At 47.6% G+C, this 22,850-nt stretch overlaps 1 protein-coding gene across 13 annotated transcripts in view; it reads left to right on the top strand.

Annotated features, from left to right (window-relative positions):
• The first annotated feature begins 1,514 nt into the window (after positions 1 to 1,514).
• Positions 1,515 to 22,850, top strand: part of IRAG1 (inositol 1,4,5-triphosphate receptor associated 1) — a 132,231-nt gene continuing 110,895 nt past the window's right edge. For 3 of the 13 annotated variants that reach the window (XM_070274766.1, XM_014741853.3, XM_001501061.7), the window contains exon 1: positions 13,987 to 14,405. Coding sequence is in view for 4 of the 13 variants with exons in the window: in XM_014741853.3 (XP_014597339.1) it covers positions 14,339 to 14,405 (67 nt within the window). In the remaining 9 variants the exon portion in view is untranslated. Of the gene's footprint in view, positions 1,918 to 13,980; positions 14,481 to 22,850 lie in introns of those variants that run through there. The other 10 variants (XM_070274765.1, XM_070274767.1, XM_070274764.1 and 7 more) reach the window with 9 other exon arrangements.

The raw sequence follows: 22,850 nt of genomic DNA, 5'->3' as shown, positions 1-22,850 counted from the left end.
GGTTCTATTCCAGGCTCAGCCTCAGACTGGTAAAAAGATGGCTGCCGCAGTTCCAGGGAGCACCCTACAACGTGCAGAGCGAGAAGGGATGGTCTCTTCTCATAGCTCCTCCTTTGTGGGGGAGAGACCTTTCCCAGAAGCCCCTCAGCAGTTGCCTTCCCGTTTCATTGGCCAGGTTTGGTCACGTGCCTAAACCCACAGCTGGAAAGGGGAAGGGGATCTGTGACTGGCTTAAACGAAGGAGGAGCCCTGCCCTGATGATGGGCTTTGGTGAGTGGCCACTGAAGTGTGAGGCTTTGTGGATGAGGACGGACACCTGAACGAAACTGGGGTGCTGCTGTGGCTCTGCCTCCAGGCCAGTAGCATGGTTGGTTGGTGGCTTTGCCCCAAGCCTCAGTCTGTTCCTACAGCGGCCCGCCAGAGAGGGCACCTAGCAAAACTGAACACCTCTGCCTTAAAGCTCTCCACCCACTTCTGCACCAAGGATACACCCTCTCCTTCCTTCAATAAATTTTTCTTCTGTTTTGATGAATTAGTGTTCTCACCTTTGTTTCCCTATTTATAACATACTAGCAATCTTTTGCAAGTCATTCACTGGACTATTATTTTTTCTTGCTGAGGAAGATGCACCCTGAGCTAACGTCCGTGCCAATCTTCCTCTATTTAGTACGTGGGTCACCACACGGCATGGCTGACAAGTGGTGTAGGTCGCCGCCTGGGATCCAAACCTGTGAACCTGGGCCGCTGAAGCAGAGCGCGCCCAACCCAAGCACTACACCACAGGGCTGGCCCCGTCTATTTTTAAAGAGAAGTTATAGGCATTTGGGGGATTCTAAAACTTGCATTTCACATGAACTCATTTTTCTTTTCTGCCTTTCACTAGTTAGGGCAGTGGTTCTCAAATTTCAGTGGGAATTTCTTGGAAAGCTGGTTTGAAATGACAGAATTCCACGTTCTGCCACCCGCTATCTGGAGTAGAAACCAGCACTGTCTATTTAAAGCGTGCACAGTAGGTGAGCACATGTTGAGATGCGCTCCTCCAGGAGAAAGCATCCAGGTGTAAGCCTGCCTCGACAGGTTAATTGTGCGGTGGGGCACAATTCCAGTTTCATGTAAGTCCATTTTTGTTTATACAAGGAATTTTGTTGAATGCAAAACCAAATATAATACGAATTTTAGGTCGTACTTTTCCTTTAAGTACATTTGCAAACTGGGAAAGCAATCTCTCCTGCCAGACTGTCTTCCTAGTTTTGGATTCAGAGCACATGGTCACCCTTCCAAGGCTCAGCTTCAGGATGCCATTTGTTCAGATGAAACGGTAATTGCTGACTCTCCAAATGCCGAGTGTGGGCTGCTTAAGGCCTTGAACAGTCTGGGCCTGCAACGGAAGGACTGTTGCTTGGAGTATTTTCAGTGTTTTAAAATTCCTGAGTTGTTCTTCACTGAATAGTTTGCTTCTTCTAGAAACGGGGGCCTCTTTTTGTGAATGAGGACAAGTTAGCCTTGTGCTGTGCACTCGCTGCCAGGCCTGCTTCTGTGGCTCTGCTTCCTCGTGCCCCTTTTCTAGCAGAGCTGGAAGCTCCCAGTGCAGGATTGGAGGGAGTGTGGAGTTGCAGCCAGAGATGGGCTGGAGGCAGGGAAGGTGGGCATTCTTGGCAGGTGAGGGGAGAGAGTGGAATCCAGGGCACTCCAGAGCAAGCTCGACCTCTGAAGCCCGACCCGGTGGGTTTACCTTTCAATTTGCAGGATGTGGAGATGGAGTGTGGCAATCTTTCTTTGGAGAGGCTCCCAGCCTGCAGTAGCAGAGGGAGTGTCTAAGGGGAAAGCAGGCAACAACATGAAGAAGGAAATGGAATCAAACTAGAAGAGGAAGCGAGACTGGAGAGGCGAGTGTCAGAGGAAGGGCGTCAGAAGGAGGCAAGTGAATGTTGTGGTTTAGAGAGAAAATTCTGAGTTAGGTGGGTTTGGGTTTGAATCAGGACTCTGCTACCTGCTAGCTGTGTATCCTTGGGAAGGATACTCCACCATCCTAAGTCTTCATTTCTGTAAAATAGAGGTAATAATACTGCTTAAAAATTCTTGTGTGGATTAAAGTAATACACATGAAGTGCTTAATAGTATGGTTACCATTGATTGGTGGCTTACTGTAGGACCATAGGCCACCTTCTTGATTTCGTATCTAATTACTATGAACTGCATCCCCAACTTGAGGTGAAACTATAGTCATCCCCCTTAAAATTTTCAAGCACCCATATGTCTGTCTTTTAGCAGGAAGTCCAGTATATTCCACTTGAGGTATCTCCTCCTTTGATTTTTCTAATAAACTCAGCGACTTACTCAGTCCAAAGGGACAGTCCTACAGCCAAGTGCCAGGCAGAGAGAGAATTCTAGAGTTCCGCTGGTCCAGTAATAATATTGCTGCCACTGTTTGTTGCCAACATATAGTGTCATAGTCGAAAACAGGTTTCTTGTAGTTGTGACTCATTGCCATGATAATGCCCTCATTGGTCTAGAACTCTCTGTGGTAGATTGTCCCTCCTGGGCCCTCTGTGGGGAAAAATTGTATTTCTCACTCCATTGCCGTCCAGCTTGGCCCTATGACTTGCTTTAGCCAATGACATAGAAGTAACGTGTGCTACTTCCAATTAGAAGCTTTAAGAGCCATCACTATCTGTCTATTTCCTCTGCTAGAAAAACAGCAATGTCCTACGTAGGTGTTGCTCCTTCTGTTTGAAGGGAAGAGTTCATGGAGCAGGGCTACAGCCAAACCATAGCCACATGTAACATGACTGAGACGTAAACCTTTACTGTTGTAAGCCACTGGGATTCCGGAGTTGTCTGTTACCGTAGCATAACCTTCTCTAGCTGACTGATTTACTCCCTTGGGTTACAGGAGTGCCTACCATTTAGGTTCTAAAGTTACAGCTCTTTTAGTTCACGAAGTCAACTCAGGCTTTACACCCCAAGTGAACCACCATGCCAGGGTGGCTTAGTTGAGAGGGACCTCCGGCCTCAGCTACATGCTCCACTGAAATCACCCCTCCTCCGTAAACACCTGGGCTCTTATCATGAGCAGGGCGATCAGCTCAGACCCTCATGGTATGTTCCTCTCTGGGGCCCTCGGTGTCCCTTCCTGCCCAAAGATCCCAGCTGGGGCTCCCAATACATCAGTGAGGTTCTAATAATGTTCCTGCAAAAGGAAAGGGGCAGGGCCTCAATGTCCTCGCCTCCTATGCAGATTTACCCCAGTGGACAATTTTGTGTATCACACACGTTGGGAGAGGTAGTCTTTGTCAGGCTACAAGAGTTCTGTTACATCTCTTTCCTGTGTATAAATGCCTATGTGCCTTACATTTGTTAGGGGAGGTCACTCAGTTGATTTTTTCCCGTAGTAAGTGCAATTTACTCCAGTGTGGTTTGCTACTATCACTCCTACTCATAGCAGAGATTGCGGTTTTTTTGAAGTCTACATTAGCAGTCCCTCTGTTAATGTCGATGTCATATGGAGGCCTCAATGAGAGGGTCTGGGGGCAGAGTGAAGTGGTAAATGGGGACCACAGTGAGGCAACATCATTCATTCTACCCCACTACCCTTTTTCCTCTTCTGAAAAACGCAAAAAATAAGATTGAGGTCCAAGAGTTAAAAGAATTATTCTAATGCAAAATGAAAGGAGATATCGTTCAGGCTTTTGTGATGGGGTTTCATTCTAACCCAACTAGGGAAGACGTGTGCGGGGTCCCAGGTCAGCAGCGGATCTTGTGAGGAGGAACGAGCAGGGCGCGCTCAGCGGGGCTCAGGGAGAGGAGCTCTTGATGCAAACGGGGAGTTGTTTCAGTCGCCAGTATCTGGTCTGCCGGAAGGTATAAGCAACAGAATAGCATTTTAGAAGTGTTTCTCTGGCTAGTATAGGGAAATTGGGTTGGACAGAAGCAAGAGTAGAGACAAGGATACTAATTAGGAGGAAGTAGGAAAGATACATGTTTATTGAGTGAGTGAATAAATGAATATTAAGCTGTGCATATTAAGCTGTGGCTTCAAGTCGCTGCTCTGGCCAAAGGCCGTTCTCACAGTGTGCACCATATTCCTTAAGGCCTGTGGGGGGTCTTCAGACTTATGGTAGAGTAAAACCCTTCCTTTCCTGCTCTCCGCTGACCCTACAGATCCCCACTCTCTCTCTTCCTGCTAAGGCCCTTTGGCTCTAGTCCCTGAGATCCTATCCTGGTTTTCTCTGTGCTCTCTGGAGTTTTTGGAGCTTGGTCACAAGCTAGTATCAAGTCTGGTTCTTTGCTTTGGTGAACTTTACTTGTAGTTTAAGCTGTGTCTCACTTAATAGCAGACACTATCCTTTCTCAGAGCCTTTCTGGTTCGCACCACATTTTTAGCTCACCAGAACCGCCACCCCAACCCCTACAACCACATTGAAAGCACAAACAGGTTCCCATGGGCCACAGGATGAAGCTTACATGCAGAGCCAAAGTGACTGACAAATGCTGTGCACCTTCAAGGGGTTACCCTCTCTGCTCAGACCCTTGCTGCTCTTGGGGAACCCATCACCATGTGCCCCTCCCCTAGGGTCCTGCCTTGCAGTTTTCCATTCCCCGAATGCTTTCAACATTCAGAAAAAAAATAAGTAATAGGCGTTGTTCCCACCCAGGAATGATTAGGGAGGTCCCCAGCACCCCTCAAAAATTGATTTTGGAGAATTCAAAACAGGCTTAGATGCTTTAAGAATATGTCTTTTGCTTTTAATCCAGATGAAGGAAGGAAGATCACAAAGGAAGGCTCAGATCCAGAGTGAATTCTTATGTCTAATACATGGTTTATTTTAAATGTGAAAGTTCAAGGTTACAAAAACAAATGGATTGGATGGGGCATTTGTGAATTCTGAAGCACAGACATTTCTCCATGTTTGGAGGATGTGCTCAGATATTTGTTTGTGCAATTTTCTCATTGTTGAAATAAAAGAGCTCCTGAGGCTGTGGGACGTTGCACCCAGAATGATGTGAAGAGTAAATAAATGACAGTACAGGGCCAGCATCCTGAGGAGGGAAAGGAGAGAAAATATGGCCCTGGTTGGTATTGTCTTCACACGGCCCTAGGACACCTGGCTGAAAAACCTCTTTCTGACATATCAAACAAAAAGTTGGATGGATTATTCATTGAATAGAATAAATTGGGCAGATAAGCTGCTGTCAGGAAGACTGACCTGCAGAGGTATTCTTCCTGTTTTTCTTCCATCCTTACTCACTCGATCTTGCTAAGATCTCTTTTTATGAATTTGACTGTAGATTGCGTTGATTTGATCAGGTAACTTTGAGAAAGGGATTTCCTGGGGGGAAAAATTAAATTCTTCTTCTACAACTGGATTAAAAGAGCATGGGTCTTGGGGTGTTCCGATCCAGTTCTTTTATAGAGCAGCTGTGTGATCTTGCATAAAGTATTTCATTTCTCTAAGCTTCATTCTCCTAAATGGGAAATGCAGACCGAATATTTTTTGAGAATGTGTTTTGAGAATAGTGATGTATAGAAAACAGCCATGTATGGTATCTAGTACAAAGTAAGTCTTGTAAGACGTGGCCTAACTCATAATCGAAAAGAATCACTCTGCTTATTTTGTCGGTGCAGGAGAGCAAAGAGGAGGCAGTTGCATTGATGACATGGCAAGGAATTATGGTAGCCTGGACCAGGGTAGTGTTGATAATAGACTAAGAAACGATCAGATTCTGGACATATTTTGAAGACAGAGCCAATAAGATTTTCTGATGTTTTCTCTGTAGGGTGTGTAGGGAGCAAGACGGGAATCATGAATGACTCATGTTTTGTGCTTGAGCAGCTTGAAGGATGGGCGTGCCATTTCCTGAGATGGAGAAGACTGAGGGACGAGCAGGCACTGGTGGTTGGACGGGTGAAGTTGGAGACGTCTATGGGACGGTATTGAGTGGGCGGTTGGATATATGACTTTGGAGTTTGGGGGAGAGGTCCAGACTGGACATAAACACTTGAGAGTCTTCAGAGTACAGATGGTATTTAAAATCATGAACTCGGAGAAGATGCTCTTGAGACTGAGTGCAGATAGAAAAGAATCTAGGTCTGAGAACTAAGCCCTGGAGCAGCCCAGTGTTACCCATCGGGGAAGTGTGGAGGCACAAATGCATCCCGCCCGCCCTCCACTTTCTTCTTTTATCCGAATGAAAGGGACTGCTCTATTTAATTCAGTTAGTCTTCACTTGGACAAAGCTGCTTACAAAACTTCTTTTGGGTTTGCTTTGAAAAAGTGACACATGCTCTTTGCAACTTCAAAGTCTTTTAAAAAGGAAAAACACCCAAATCTGGGCTGTAGAAGAGGCCTCGTGGTACAGGCATCGAACCAGCGAGCCTACTGCATCTGGAGATCAAGTTCCTCTCAGGATTAGTGAAATCAAGCTTTTGTTAGCATTAATTTAATGGTGGAATGTCAACTTGCAAACTTCAAAAATCCTTTTCTGCTTTGCATCTCTTTCCGTTTTTCATCCAAAAGAAAAACTATGTGAAGCCAGAAGGGGGAATCTGAGAAAGGTTAGACTCTTCCTTTGGTGAGATAAACAATCTGTTGTGTCATGGCACCGGCACAGAAATCCTGTGTCTGAAGAATAGGCTGGGACTACAGAGTTCCTGAGGATAGTTTAGAGGAGGATAAGGGAGGGGCAGCTCAATTCTTGTGATGAAGATCTGGGAGTCTCAGAGGACCATGGATTTTCTATGAGCCAAGTAATGGCACAGCTGTCACAAGAGACAAAATTGTAGGTTGAACTCAAAGGGGTCCAGCAGCCTGGCCATAGGAAATCAGAGTCCTCTGACTAGAGACTGCTGGTTGGATGACACCAGCATCTGAGGTTGCTGGCCTCTGAAAAGGGCCACTGTATTTATCACATGGCCCTAGCTATAACATTAGATCAGAGAGAGATCTCTGCCCCAAAGGTAGCTAATGACCTAGGAGACCTGGCTTAAACAGATGAGGTAGGCCGGTCAGATGCTTTTGAGAATCTGAAACAAGACAGTTGTCAGGTGGTAAGGGGGAGGAGAGGGCTGGAGCTGAGAGGCCATGTGAGTCACAGCAAGGTGAGTGTCCAGAAAAAGCAGGAGTAGAGAGAGGAGGAGGAGGAAGCAGATGTGCAGAGAGAAGGAGAGAGAAGGAAAGAGGGAGAGAGGCAAGGAGGGAAAGAAAGAGAGCATTACGTGTCAGTGGGAGGCAGAGGGACACAGATATTAGGACAGAGAGACAGAGTAGGGGCTTCAGGTCCTGATGTCTCTCTGCCCCCTGGAGGTCTGAGTGTACCTCTTTTCCTGTCCTGGGTTCTTTGGAGGTTCAGTTATCATTGGCATAAGCCCCCTTGACACTTGAGCCAGCCAGAGTGGGTTTCTGTTCTTTGCAACTTACAGAGTTCTACACTTTCCCCATCCATCCTGGCCATTATGTTCTGCTCACCTGTCGGCCCAGCCTGGAATTCCTTCTTCCTCCCTTGACTTTCCTTGTTGTGCTCAGCACTCAAGGCCTAGCTGGTTTCTCTCTCACATGAAGCCCTTCCTGACCAACCCAGGCCCCAGAGGCCTCTCTTCCCCGTGAGCTTCTGTAGCTCTTCCAGCCCTCCCAGCCTTGCTTCTTCCTCCCACGGACAGGCCAGGCAGTGTTTCCCTTCGGGGCAGAGCCCAGACCTCATTTCACGCCCTGCCTGCCCTGGCCTGTTCTTGGGACTGAGCAGAGCCCAGCGGGCAGGTGTCCACTGGCTTATTCATTGAGCCCTCCAACTGGCTGCGCCTGGGCCTCCGATCATTCTCAGCGGGGATGTGGTGCTCAGCAGACTGGTATTCCCTAGCCTTCTCCTCCTACCGTCTGGCCTCCCCTATCCACAAATCGGCTCAAACATTCCCTCGAAGACTTAGACCCTGTCTCTCCACACTCCATCACTAGCTCTTTCACTCTCCCCGGTTTCATCCAGCCAACATTTTTGGAGCACCTAATGTGTACCAGATGTTAAGCTAGGTGCTGAGTCCATGAGACAAGGAGGCGGTATGGGGTAATGGCTTGGGGTGCTGGTTCAGGAGTTTGACTGAATGAAAATCCAAGTTTTCTTTCTGACAGTTGGGAACCCTGGTCAACTTACCTACCATCCTCAAGCCTCAGTTCCCTCATTTTTAGAATGGATTGACATTAATAATAATAGCATGCCTACTTCATGGAGCCTTAGGGAGGATTGAATGAGATTATCCGTATGAGGGACTTAACACAGTGCCTGGCATGTAATAGATACTCTTGCATCGCTGTTGTGATTGTGTTATTACTAGTATAGAGATGCATTGCCTTGGGTCCCTGTCTTTAAGGACCTCACGACTAGGTAGAGGAGGCAGAAAAGTCCCAACACCAAGTGACAGATGTCTAATCTTGAGTTTCTCTTTGGTGTGTCCCAGCATTCCAAGGGGTTAGGAATGGGACACAGTTAGGCTGAGAGACTGATTCCCCTCAGGTCTTTGCGTGTGTTGGTTGGGCCTGGGGCCACCGGAATCCCCAAATGATCACTGGCAGCCCTGAACAGCCTTGTCCATTTACCCATGTGTGCAGGTCTGTGAGCTATGGAAAGCCTTCTCTGATGGATGTGTGTGAGCACAGGGCACAGGGGAGCTCAGAGAAGGGAACCAACTCATTCAGACTTCTCCAAAGCACAGCACTGCCTTCTCTGCCATCCTCCCCTCACCCCCACTCCCTCATGGGACTTCCAAGGTCGCCCTGGTACCACAGTCCCACTTTACCCACATCCTCCCTCCCTTTTCCCACACACTCAGGTCAGCACATGGTTGCCGAGTGAATGAAGAATTGAGCCTCATCACCATCACATTCAAGACCTCACCAAACGCCGTCACTGAGCCCTGCAAATTGGCTTCTGATCTCATTGGTCTATTGACATGGCTCTCTCAAAGGTCCAGTAGCTTGTTCACAGTCTTCACCTGGGACTTAAAGCCGGCCTAGAGACCCATATTTCTAAAATCTATGCCACCAGTCTGGACCTCTCTCAAGCAACAATCCTTGCAATCCTGCTTTTCTAACAATCTTCTGGGCATCTCCATCTGGGCACCTTCATCTGGGCATTTCCATCTGTGCATCCCACCAGCATCTCAACCTGAACTCATATCTTCCTTAACCAACGTGCTCCTGCTCCTGGCTTCCCTATCACATTCATGTTCTTTCTACCTGTCAAGGGGTCAAAACTTCAGACTCACCTGATCTTTTCTTTCCGTTACAGCCAGGAAATAGATGTATGTTTATGCACACACACATGTCTGCCTTCTGTATATAAATATAAACATATATATATATATATATGTATACACATATGCTTGCCCATATACATGCCCATCCACCTATCTCTCTATCTATCTACTTGCCTATCTAGTTCACTCCAATACCTACAATTCCAACACAGCACTGCCTGGTTTATTCTGTTTTCCCTCCTTTCCATATTTGTAACTCCCTCCTTTGGCAGTGAGAAGATTGATTCTCATTATTAACAATATGTTTACGAATTTACTCAATTCTAGAATGTACAGAAAGTATTTTCAGAATTTCTAACTCATATATCTATGAAAAAGAAATCTACTCAGTATTTGTTTTTTATTCTTTTTTTCCTTTTGCCTGAAGACATTTAGTCCAAATGTACAAAAGTTACTTGAGGTAGTTCCTTTCTAGCCCCTTCTGTCCACAGACTTTTTTTTTTTTTTTTTTTTTGCTGAGGAAGATTTGCCCTGAGCTAACATCTACTGCCAATCTTCCTCTTTTTGTATGTGAGCCCCTACCACAGCAAGGCCACTGACAGACAAGTGGTGCAGGTCTGTGCCCAGGAACTGAACTCAGGCCGCCGGAGCAGAGTGAGTGAACTTAACCACTAGGCTGCTGGGACTGGCCCATGCCCACAGACTTTTAATCATCCCCTTTATGTTTGACTCTATGTCTCATTTCTGTCCTTTCACATCTGGCTTTTCAAGTCCAGAGCCTCTCTGGGGCACCAGAGGAGCTGAGCTTCCTTCTCCATGGGTCATCCAGGGCTAGGCTGGGCCTCCTCCTTCTGGCTTCCTTAGGCACCACTCCTCTATCTTCTTGCCAGTTTCCAGAAATGTGTTGACTCATGCCCCCTCCCATTCTCTTTGTGGCTAAGAATTTATTCCTTCTTAAGGAGTCCTCTGCTATCATTTTAATGGGATTCTGGGGGAGAGATGAGACACCTCATGTTCTCAGACTGTTGGCTTGACCCCGACACCCAGAAACTCTATAGTCAGAAAGATCTGGGTTTACAAATTATGAGAAACTGGCAAGCTCCTTGACCTCTCCAGGTCTCAGATTCCTCACCTAGGACATGGGGATGAGAAGCCCTACGTTACGTGGATTTGGTGAGGACTGTACTAGACCTGTAATGTAAATGACACCTGTTGTCGCTACCGGGATGCAATTCCTGCAAGTTGGCCACTTGTTTGTTCACTTACTCATCCAGGACCTACTAAGTGCCGGGCATCACACAGAGCCTCTGAGTATGGAAGGCTCAGGGAAGTCAAAACTCCCAGTGCGGTCGAGCCAGCAGTCAGTCCCTGAGCTGGCAGTGTTCCTGGTAAGATGATGCTTCTCCAGCTTGGCTTCCTTTGGTCCTAAGATCTACTTTTGGCCTGGGACTTTTAAACTTCTTCCCTGGCTTTGAGTCAAATGGCCTGGAGGGGGATGCTCCCCGAGCTGTGTACCCGTGTGCCTCTGCTGGCCCACTGCTTTTTTACGGAGGACACACAATTGTCTCTGATGGGAATGAGTGATGAGCTGAAGATTTTGGTAAAGCAAGGCCAAATCCCTGTGTGGCTCCAGGAACAAGGATAAATATAGCCCAAGTAATTGCTCATGCTCTTTTAAGGATTAAAAGTCAGCTTTCAGGCAAGCTGTGAAGCTCCATGACCAGGACAGAAGGGACACAGTTCCTTTTTTAGAGCCATGGTCAGCACTCCTTGTGCATTGCTGGACCCTGGGCCTCCATGACACTATTCCCACTTGCATAAGGGGGTCGCCTTCACTAGTCTACACCCCATGAGGGCAGGCATGGGTCTGCAGTGTCTCTACCACTTCCCGTCATCCAACTCTATGTCTGGCACAGTAGAGATGCTCAATAAACATTTCTAAATGAGTAAGTGAACTGTGAGAAGCCTATATTTTAAAAATAACCTTTAGAGTGAGATCTGTTGTCTAGTTGACAGTAACATACCAATGCTGACTTCCTGGTTTTGATACTGTACAATGGCCATAGAGGATGTCACCATTGGCAGAAGCTGGATGAAGTGTACGTGGACTCTTTGTACTATTTTTGCAACTTCCTGTGTGTCTGTAATTATTCCCAAATAAAAAGTAAAATAAAAAAAAAAAACAATAACCTTTAGTTAGGCTCATGCCAATACTCTTTGACATTTGGGGGAAGGAGTGCTGAAAGATGAAGTGATTAAATTCCTGTTTGCAGCAATGCTTTTGTTTCATTATTGTTTTGAACGTAGACACATGATTTACTCATATGATTCAAAATTTTTAAAGTATAAGTAAGGTATACAATGGATAGTCTTTGCACCAGCCACTTAGATCCCCTCCCCATGGGCAACTAGTCTTAATGTTTCATTTCTTGTGCTAGTTTTAGTGAGATTGTGTACAAAGACATGTACTCATGAGTGAGTATGTGTGCCTATAAGTATATCGTGTGTGTGTGTGTGTGTACTGTTCTGTTATCTTACTTCTTCCACTTAACCATATATCTTGGAGGTTTTTCCTATCAGTACCCAAAGAGCTTCCTTATCCTCTGTTGTGGCTGTACACTATCATCTTTTATGGCCCCCAATTGGTGGACATTTATGTTGTTTCTAATCCCTTTGCTTTTATAGACAAAGCTGCAAAGAATCGTCTTGTTCATTTGTCATTTCCCAAGTGTGAGAGTGTGTTTGTAGAATAAATTTCTAGAAGTGAAATTGGGTCAAAGAATATGAGCCTTGTAATCTTAATAATGCTGAATTGTCTTCTATAGAGCATGTTCCATTTTACACACCCACAAGTAATGTGTTTTGTGAAATGCTTGCTTTAATGCAGTGATTTTAAAAGTTATTTGGTGACCCCTCTGTGGGTCTGGTGAAAGCTATGGCCTGTACCCAAGAAAAACATAGATCGCACAGTATTTTGCATACCATTTCATTTGGCTCAGAGACCCCTGAAGACCACCCATGAACCCCAGTTTAGGAAACCCCGGCTGTGGGGGAGGCAGTACGGTACAAGAGAAGGGGCTTTAGGGTCAAGCCACTGAAGTTCACCTCTCAGCTCTACCACTGACCAGCTGTGGAACATCAGGCAAGTCATTTCACCTCTTCCAGTCGTAGTTTCCTTTTTGAAGGAAAAATATAATAGTTCTATTTAATAGGGCGCTTGTGAGGTACATACAAGCTTTTATGGAAAGCATCTAATATAATGATTGGTGCTCAATATATGTTTTGTACACACACACACACACACAACCTCCCTCACATGCACACATAACCTTTGATTCCGTTTGAACCTAAGTTTCTGGTTGTCTCTGTGGTAACTGCTGCTGGAGCCATAAGATCAAACTTTGGAGCATCATTTCCCAAAGTGGGGTCCTTGGACCAACTGCAGAAGAATCACCTGAGAGCCTTAATTAAAATGCAGATTCCTGGGTCCCACTTTAGATCCGTGGAATTAGAATTTCTGGAAGAGGGGTCCAAGGAGCTTCATACTTGGGGAAGTTAACCCACAATGAAGTTGGAAAAACAGACTAAAGAGTTTGGTAAACTCCTTCTAATCTCTATACCTGCAATTCTAGTAGTTACTACCAAGTAGGTTTGCCAGTGGGAGCCTGTACCTGGCAGATGGATAGGTATAGGCACCTGAGAGAAAGCATGGCTAGGACCAGGACAGTCTTCTCTGGCTGCATCTACAAAATTACAGTCCTTTGTGGTGTAACAGACAGCACGCACTACGTTCTCAGGAGCCTTTCATAACAACAGGGAGGAGAGAGAGCGCACACTGGAGGCCAAGGGCCCAGGTTCGGTGGGGAAAGCCTGCCAGGACTGAGCCATGGCCAGGAGCTGGGGAGAAGGACTGTGGATAGCCAGGCAGCTGTCACCAGGAGGCCTTGATTCACCAACCCCCAGAGCTCTCAGCGTGATGGGGGAATGCTTTCTGGGGTGGCAAGAGGTGGCCCAGGGCTAGAGTTGCCAGATTCAGCAAATAAAAATGCAGGAAATGCAGTTAAATTAGAATTTCTGGTAAAAAATCATATTTTTTTTGGTATAAGTATGTCCTGTGCAATATTTGGGACATACTTACACTAAAGGAGTTATATGTTGTTTATCTGAAATTCGAATTTAAGTGAGTGTCTTGTATTTTATCTGGCAACCCTACCCACGGCTTCTCTGAGCTGCCCTAACCTCAGAAGAGTGCCGGAGCCCCCACGTGACTTGCCCAGAGCCTGAAGCTCCATGGCATTGGCTCTAGGGGGGCACTGCATCCACGCTGGGTGAGGAGCGAGGAAGGACAAGGTGCGGACTTCCAGGAGAGAGGCAGCCCATCCTCACCTGTGTCTGGACAGGCGCAGGAACTAATTTGTGCCATCAGCACGTATGAGATGCTGGCACTGTGCTAAGCCCTCCAATATGACCTCATTTAATCCCGCTATAACCCACTATTGTTCCCACTTTAGGGAGGAGGAGACTGAGGCTCCACGATGTAAAGACCACAGGGCTGTTGAGTGCAGGAGCAGAAAATGAAGCCCCCGGGGCTGGTGCCAGGTCTGGGATTAGCTGAATCTCCCAGGCCCTTCTCTCTGGTAATCCCAGGGGTTTAAGGTGGGAGCAGTCCCCGCCCCCGAATCCCCGGGACAGGAAATGTTCCCAGTTTCTCCTGGCACCAGACCAGAGTCTTATCCAGGCTCACATGCTTGCTGGAGAGTCCAGGCTGGGAGGCGGGTCTGCAGAGTTCCCTTGGTCCCCGTCTGGCCAGGACTGTGCCCAGTGGCATGAGCTGCCCGTGGGCACTGCCATCCTCGGTGCGGGTGCCCATGGCAGGGGCCCAGAGCGAGTTGCTGCTCCCCAGGCCCAGCCAGCCCTGAGCCCCGGGCAGCCTGGACAGCTTCCCCTGCCGTTAGCCCCCTGAGCAGGCCGAGGGGCTCCCCGAGGAGCTCTGGGCTTCAAGTCCCAGCCCCTCTTGGAGGAGGCGGCGGCCAAGGCGGCAGCCAGAGGCTTCTCAGCTCGGAGCTCCGGAGCCAGATGTAACATTGACCTTAAATGGTAAAAGCTCCCCAGAGTGAAGAGAGGCTGGCCAGAGGAGGAACGGGGAATAACTCAGTTTTAGGTAAGTCATCGCTCTGTCCAAGAATAACCTGACTCTTCAGCCGGGAAGCGGAGGGAACCCTTCTCCTCCTTAAAGGTACAGGGTGCTGGGACGGGGCGCCTGACTTGAACTTTCCAGGGGAGTTGGCTTTATTGGGTGGCATTTCAGCTGAGTGTTTTTATTGTTGCTATCCTAATTTTAAATGAGAAGTGAATCTTGCCAGTCCTAACTTAACTGAATCGTGCTCTTTTTGCTTACTGTTGGAAAGCCTGCGCAGGTCAGGGTGAAAATGTGGGTTCTGCCTAGAGATCCCCACCTCTAGATTTCCTGTGAGCCCATCTGAGGCAATAGAGGGTCTCCAGATCATGCAAGCCCACCTGGCAGGGCTTCCCTCACTGCCCGCTACCCCTTTCCTGGCCCTGCTCTGTGCTGACTTGTGCTTCCCTCTGCCCACCACCCAACCCTGTGCCACCCCCAACCCCCTACCATGGACCCTGTGCTGGTCCAGTCCTGTCTCCATCCTTGACCTTGCCCCTGTTTCTGTCCCTGCCCCTCCTGTCCTGTGTTCTGGTCGCAGCCCCTGTGTTTATCTCTGTGCCCATCTCGCCTTCTCTCTCCAGCTTTGTCCTCCCCCAACTCCTGGAGGAGGTGCATGTGCCTGGCCTGGGCCCCAAGCCCCGCTCCTCTTCAGGAGCTGGGTGGTGAGGCTAGAGTGAGTGGCACTCAAGCTGGCTTTCTCCAAAGGAAAGGCCAGTGGAAGCCAGAGGCCAGAGAGGGGCCCAGCTGTTTTGCTCCTTCCTGCCCAGGAAACAGTTGTAAAAGCCTAGAGATGCTCTGCAGTTTGAGTAAACAGAGCACAGAGCCTGGGACCCCTGGCCAGCTCCTTCCTGCCTCTCAGAGCTCGGCAGCTGTTATTCTTTTAACACTCTTCAGGTTGCTCTTTGGGGATGGAAATTAAAGCAGCCCACTGGCTTGTGCAAGCTGGGTCTCCTGCAGGAAAAAGGAGGAAGCATCCCAGGACTGTTAGGCTGGGAGCACTGGGGAGTCATCGCCTGCCAAAGGTCCCACCAGGGGGCAATGACATGCTGGTGAGACAGGTGGAGTTAACTCCCCCAACCTTGCCCCAACACTTTTATGGGGAGGAAACTCAGGTTAAGTGCCTTGCGTAAGGTCAGACCACAAAGAAAGAGCAGAGCTGAGACTTGAACTCAAGTCTGTATGACTCTAGCTCCAGTGCTCCTGCCTCTCAACATAGCTGCAAGTGTGAGGGTACGCACCTGCCTTAAATGGTGTCTTGTGATTTTTGACGTAACGGAGAATACAGTTGTCATCATCATGATTGTTGGGCCCATGATTCAGGGGTGTGTGTTTGTGTGTGTGTGTGTGTGTGTGTGTTGGGGATGGCTGTTTGTATTCATAGCTGATGGACCTTCCTCTATGCTTGGTAGTAAGTGGGACTTTCCTACACACCCTCTAAGATCATCAGGGAGAGAGAATCGCATGCTAATTGCTACAACATGACCACTGATCCCCATAAACATGTTTTCTGGAAGAAAAAAAGCTAAACGCCATTTTTACTCTGCATTGAACACTGTCCTAAGCACTTCCCATCTAGTAGCACAACTCCCAAACCCTGCAAATTGGGGGTTATTATTACTACCCTCATCTTGTAGATGGGGGCATTTTAGCACAGAGAGGTCACACAACTGGTGAGAGGTGGTGCTGGCAGTTCACTCCAGGCAGCCAATCTCCGGAGGCTCTGCTCTTGATCACCATGCTCTGTTCCTTTCTGATGGGCACTGTTTCTGAGAGGGCAGTCGGGGAAGCATGTCCCACTCTGAGGCTCTCCGTGTGTGATTTCATGTGCTCTTTTCAGCAATGCCTTGTGGGATATAACTTTACCTCAATTTCACAGGTGAGGACAGGAGGACTAGGAGAGAGAAAATGACTTATCCAAGGTCACCCAGCCACCAAGTGAAGAGCGGAGGATTTAGTATCTTGGATGAGGATAGTTAGGGCCACGTAAGGCCTTCAACTTGAAACTAATTCCCAGGGGCACCATTGGGCTCATCATTTCGGGGTAAGGGGTTCTGTGAGTCTCCGTGAGAGGAAGCCAGACTCCCTGCCTGATGGGCTGAAGTGCACAGACAGGTTCTCAGCTTCCCAGACAGCCCCTGCCTCTTTTCTCTAAGTCCTGGTTATAAAGGTAGATGGATGCACCCCTCACCTCCAGCAGGAGCCCTGTGAGGGCAGAGACCCTGTCTCATTCTCCACTGTGTGTCCAGCACCCAGAATGATGCCAGGAGTGTATAGTGCTTAGGATCAGGTTTTTTTTTCTTATGAAGAAATGGACGTAATGCTCATAAAGTACGTTTTGGTTAAACAGGGCCTTAGGTTTATTATGTATATGTGCCTGATGATCAGATTCTTCTAGTCTAGCTTGAGAGGATTCGAGGTGGGTGTCTCAAATTATCCACCCTCTCCCCCTCTGCCACCTCTGCTGGGTCACCCCATGGAGTCACTGGCCTGTCCCTCAGCCGTCCTCTCTGTGGCTTGGCAGTCAGCAGAGGAATTCTGTTTACTGGCCGAGGAGGAACAGAGGCCTGGATGGATGGAAAGGAGAGAACTTGGAGCCTGCAGACTCTGCCCCTGCCCGTTGGGGAGCTCTTTGAGTGGAGGGACAGAGCGAACTGAGTCTCCATGTAGTAAATGTAAAAGGAAGGAGGAGAGAAAGTGGATATTCGTTGAGTTCCTACCTTGTGCCAGGATCTGTGCTGGATCCACTATCTAATTTAATCCTTGTGATAGAGGTGAGGATGCTGCAGGTGAAAGGGGTGAAGCATGTGCCCAAGGACACACAGCTGCTAGGTGGTGAGTGGGGATTCCTGCTCAGGACACCTAAGACCAAAACAGGCACTTCCTGTGTTAGATGCCACCCCACCTCTACCTAGTAACCCAGGTTCTGGAGCAGTTATTGAATGTCACAGTCCAAATGATGGGAAAATCAAGAAAATTGGGAAAGGGGATATTGTATCTCTGCCATGGACCTTGGAGGCTAGACCCTGAGTTCAGGCGTCAGGCCAGGGCAGCCTCACTGGGTGGGATGCAGAGGCAATGAGAGGCCGTGACTTTGGACTAGCCCCGCCTTCTCGGTGAGGGCCTTCTCCACAGGAGAAGGAAAGCAGGTGACAGCCAGCCAGCCACACAGAAAACCTCTCTTCCAGTCAGCCACAGACATAAAAAGGAGTTTGCGAAGGCTGGACTTAATCAACTCTGATTACTTTCTTCCTAGGACTTTTTTTATTTATAATTTTTATTCAGATTTTTTCCTGGTAATAAAAGTAATGTATGCTCCTTGCTAACCTTTCTTGGAAAATATAGAAATGAGTATAAATCAGAAATTCAGAAATAAATATAAAGAAATAAAAAAATCCCTCCTGAATCCTATCACTCAGGGATAAGTATTGTTAGTATTATGATGTCTCTTTCTTTGTATTTCTCTAGATTTTATAAAACAAAGGTCTTACTATATGTGGTTTAGTAGTCTGCTTTTTAGAAGTTTTTAAAGACTTTACTTTTTTAGAGCACTTTTAGGTTCACAGCGAAATCGAAAAGAAAGTACAGAGATTTCCCATCCACCTCCAGCCCCTCACATGCACAGCCGTCCCAGTGTGAGCATCTTTGTTGATAATGATGGACCTGTATCAACACATAGCTACCATCCAAAGTCCATGGTTCACCTCAGGGGTCACTCTTGGTGATGTACCTTCTGCAGGTTTAGACAAATGTATAATGACAACTATCCACCTTATTACCATATCATACAGAGGAGTTTCACTGCCCTGAAAATCCTCTGTGCTCCTCCTCTTCACCCTGCTCTCCTACCCAAACCCCCAGCAGTTACTAATCCTTTTCCTGTCTCCACAGTTTTGCCTTTTCCAGAATGTCAAATGTCTGTTTCCAGAATCAAACAGTACGTCGCCTTCTCAGACTGGCTTTTTTTTAGTGATATGTGCTTATGTTTCCTCCCTGTCTTTTCATGGCTTCATAGCTCATTTCTTTTTAGTGCTGAATAATATTCCATTGTCTGGATGGACCCCAGTTTATTTGTCCACTCATCTGCTGAAGGACATCTTGGTTAGCCTGTTTTTTTTAACTGAACACTCCAGCATGATCATTTTTCCACAACCTTAAAGGTCCTTCAAAGCACAATTTTTCAACGGTTGTATAATATAGAATCATTTTAGCTGTGCAACACTTCAGTCATCGTTCCTGTCATGGGGCATTTACAAACGTGGGTTTTGGGGGGAACGGTCTCAGTGGTACATACACGATGGCTTTTCTATGCATTTGCGGCGTTTGGACACTTGGCTGTCAGAGGTGGGCTTCTGCGGCGTGGCCCCGGGCGTGGGCCTAGTTCTGCAAGCTGCTAATAAGGGGGACACTGACTCAGCCCCAAACACACGAGCTCACCTCGTGAGAACGTTATTCCCTCTTTAGTTCTTTTCAGTCCTTCGGAGGGCGGAGAAAGCCCCCATCTGTGGCGGCCTGGGGGTGGGGCTGCGGCAGCACCGGCTGTGCTGAACCCGGGAGGTCAGGCAAGTCCGGACGAGTGGTCCACCGCGGTTGAGCCTCGTGAGCCCTCTCCTTTTGGACGCTTGCTTGTCTCCCTTCTTGACAAAATGAGAGCAAGCCCTGGCCTGGAGCCTTTGTCAGGCAATAGCTAGAATTTAATGACTGTTTTCATTTGACTTATTTTTACAACTTCTCTCTATTTGTGGGACAAGTGGCACTGATTTTTCCATTTACAGGAGGGACAGGAATCTTCCTTTTTAAATGTAATGACAAGGGCGGCTAACACTTGTCGCGTGCTTACTGTGTACTCGGCGCTGTTCTAACGCTTTACTTGTGGTGCTCCATTGGTCCTCACAGCATCTCCTAAAGCGGTTGCTGTTATTATCCAGATGAGGAAACTGAGGCACAGTGAAGGTAAAGAACTTGCCCAACAACACAAAGCTGGTAAATGGCAGAGCTGGGATTTCAACCCTGCCCTTCTGGCTCATTGCTGGTCAAATTAAAGAACATTAAATCACGAAGTGTTTCAGCGGCACACAGACATGGCAAAAAAGAGTGAGAGTGTTGTGCAGATGGCTCAAGTTGAGGGAACACTGGCTTGGAGGAGATCGGGGTGCTATGAGCAGGGGTATCAGTGAGTGCAGGGTATGGGGGAAGCTGAGCCACCCCTGCAAAACCGAGGGAAAGTTAAGAACCCTGGGCCTGCGGGCAGGGTTGAGAGGACCAAGACCATACACTGCTCACAGCGGGGCTGCAGGGCAGGGATGTGGTGCGGAGGGCATGGTGGCCGTCCTGGGAAGGCACACACAGAGTCCACAGGGAGTTCGGCCACCAACACGTTAACTGGGAGGACGTTTCCAGAGAGCCCAAGATTCCTGGTTCATCAGGAGCAGAAGAAAGCCTGGAGACACCCTTGACTTTGCTCATACAGGTGTGGTCCAAAGCGGGCTGGCCCCCAGTAGGGAGGTGGGCTCAGCACTGACCAGCTCTTCCCTCATTATCATCACGGGAGATGGTGCCTCGTGCTAGAGGCAGCACAGTGCCCTGGAGGAAAGCACGGGCTCTCAAGTGACTGTGTAGCTCCACCACTGACCAGCTGTATACCTCAGGCTGCACCTCATCTCTCTGAGCCTCAGTTTCCTCTCCTATAAGACAGAGATAACGATAGTGCCCACCTTGCAGGGTTAAATCCCTTAGCCCAGTATCTGTTGTTCACACCCAGTAAACGTTAGCTCTTATGATTTCTAGTGACACCTGGAGCCAGGGAAGAGGGTCCATCCAGAATGAGCTGTAGCTAGGGAGGGATACAGCCACTGCCAACGATGTAGCACTGAAGCGAGGAGGGAGCGGGGAGGAAATACTCCTCCTCTCTCTCCTCCTGTCTCCTGCTGGCCCATTGGCCAAACTCAGCCAGCAAGCATGGAGCTCCAGTGATATATCCCATAGGTGTCATCTGGGAGCACGGAATGGATGAGGAGGGAGCGCAGGGAGAGAGGGAGGGCGGGCAGAGGACAACCAGCTCAGATAGCTGACGTGGAGGAAGGGCATCCTTACTTACTGAATTGAGAGTGAAATTTTCAATTTTATCCAGCAGTTTGCAAAAAATTTTTGAGAGTTGCTTGTGATGTTACCAGTAGTAGTATCTTCACATTTTTTGCAGGAGCCTTTTAAGCCGCATCCCCATTTTATGATAGCTGGTTTGGTTGGTTAAAAAGAGATAATTATATTTCACTACTCCACTTACTTGGGCACATGCAAACAGTGTCACACTTTGCTGAAAGCAAATGAATATGTGAGTGCTATGTCAGTCCCCACTGTAGCATTTCCTCTGTGCCCTCAGAACATCTCACAAACTGGATGTGACAGTGACCTTTTGACATATGGACTGAACGAAGGCACCATTGTCAATCTGCTTCTTTAATACTAAGGAAATAAAAATAAATAACTCTTTCAGATTGTCTCCTGGTGTTCCACTGGATCATCTTGCACATTCCCTGGGTACACGTACTCCACTCTGAAGACCGCTGCTCCAGGGCACAGCCCCTGGACTGGCCAGGCTCCAGTGGCTTCTGGTCTCTGTCCAAGGTCTCAGGAGAGAGAATCTGATGGGCCCAGCTTGGGCCAGTATCAGTTAGCCATGGTCGGGGGACGGGATCATGGGGTGTACATGTGGCCATGAGGAGCCACCCCTTGAATGTAGGAGCTCCTCCTAGAGAAAGAGAAATAGCTGAAAAGTCTCCCCAAAGGATGTTGTCACCTGCTAACTTGTGACCGTCTTCCTGTCCTGCCTTCTGGAGATCCCTGTCAGGCCTCCCAACTCTTCAGCTACGTTTACAGACAATTTCTTGGGTTACCTCCATATATGACTAATCATGTCCCTTGTGTGTGGGTTTTTCACATGGTTGTATGTCAGAGGGCAGCCTTCTTTCCTTGCTATTGTCCCCATGTACAGTCAACACTCCCAAAAGGTGGAGTTCACAGGGCCTTACACCAATAGAAGCAGGTCATTTCTCTGGTCAGCTGGGCCCAGCAGAGAAAGATGGATGTGGTGATGGCCCTCAAGTGTCTGGCACATTAGACCCAGAGACACTTGTTAAGTTGCCCGTCTATCATTATTCCTACAGTCTATAAAGCACAGAAGTTGCTCAGGCACATGAGCAAAGACAGCTTGACTTTCCAGAGTCCTGGAGGGAACTTCCACTTGCTGAAGTCTCCGGGGGCTTTTTCACATGACAGTAACAAGAGTAATAATAATGTACGGTCACACATTGTTTAATGACGGGGTTACATTCTGAGAAATGCAATTTCATCATTGTGAGATTTTGTCATTGTGTGAACATCATAGAGTGTACTGAAGGGGAACAAAATCTGCCACCCTAAAATGTGTCTCTTTAACATGAGGATTATTTTAGGCTGATTATTGATAAGAAAGAAAAGACTCAGAAAATTTTTGTTAACTCCTCCTTAACTGCTGAAAGAATTAAGATTAAGAAACCTGTCTCAGGAAGCGAGCTCTCACCTCAGCATCACGTGAACTAGGTGGTGGATAGGGAGGAACCCAGAAAAGCCTGTATGTTGGACTCCCCTCTGTGTTCTTCTGTTTCTGTGTGGCCAAACGAACACTTGTTTTCCAAATGTTTGTTCCTTTCACTGCCTGTGAATTGCCTTCCTTTCCTCTGAAGTCCCTGACTCTCATCACTCCCAACATCTTTTGTCTTTAGCTGAGGATAGTATTTAAGGTGAGGGCTTCCACCATTTTGGCAAGTTAGTTGGTTTTCCTGGATTTCTCCCATGTATACGTGTTGTTAAACTTTTGTCTGTTTTTCTCCTGTTACTCTGTCTCATGTCAATTTAATTCTTAGATCAGCCAGAAGAACCTAGAAGGTAGGGGAAAATTTCTTCTTCCCCTATAGTACTTACACAAACCTAGACGGTATGGCCTACTACACACCTAGGTGATATGGTACTCATCTCATGCGACCACCACCATATATGTGGTCCATCATCAACCAGAATGTCATTGTGTGGTGCATGACTGTGCTTATTATCATTCCCAAAGAGCTATGGTTAGTTAAGCACCGGCTCAAATGCCATGTTAAGTGCTTTACAAATATTATCTCGCATTTTTGCAACACCCTGTGACATGGTAATAGTAGTATCTCTATTTTACTGATGAGAAAATTGAGGCTTTGCAAAGTTCATTAGTTCACTCAGGATTACACAGTGGAAAGTGGCAAAGTCGAGGCTAGATAGCCGTTGGTGCAAAGTGCATACAGCCTGTCCATAGTGAGAATCTCACACTGGATGCTGGCAGGCCAGAAGGGTGTAGAGGCTAGGCAGGTAAGATTTCAAAAAAGGTTAGATCGTTACGGGTTTATAGAGAGGTGGTAA

This window comes from Equus caballus, chromosome 7 (genome assembly GCF_041296265.1).
Source record: "Equus caballus isolate H_3958 breed thoroughbred chromosome 7, TB-T2T, whole genome shotgun sequence".
Classification (NCBI taxonomy): Eukaryota; Metazoa; Chordata; class Mammalia; order Perissodactyla; family Equidae; genus Equus; species Equus caballus.
The sequence above is the reverse complement of the archived record's forward strand: the minus strand, read 5'-3'. Positions and strand labels throughout refer to the sequence as shown.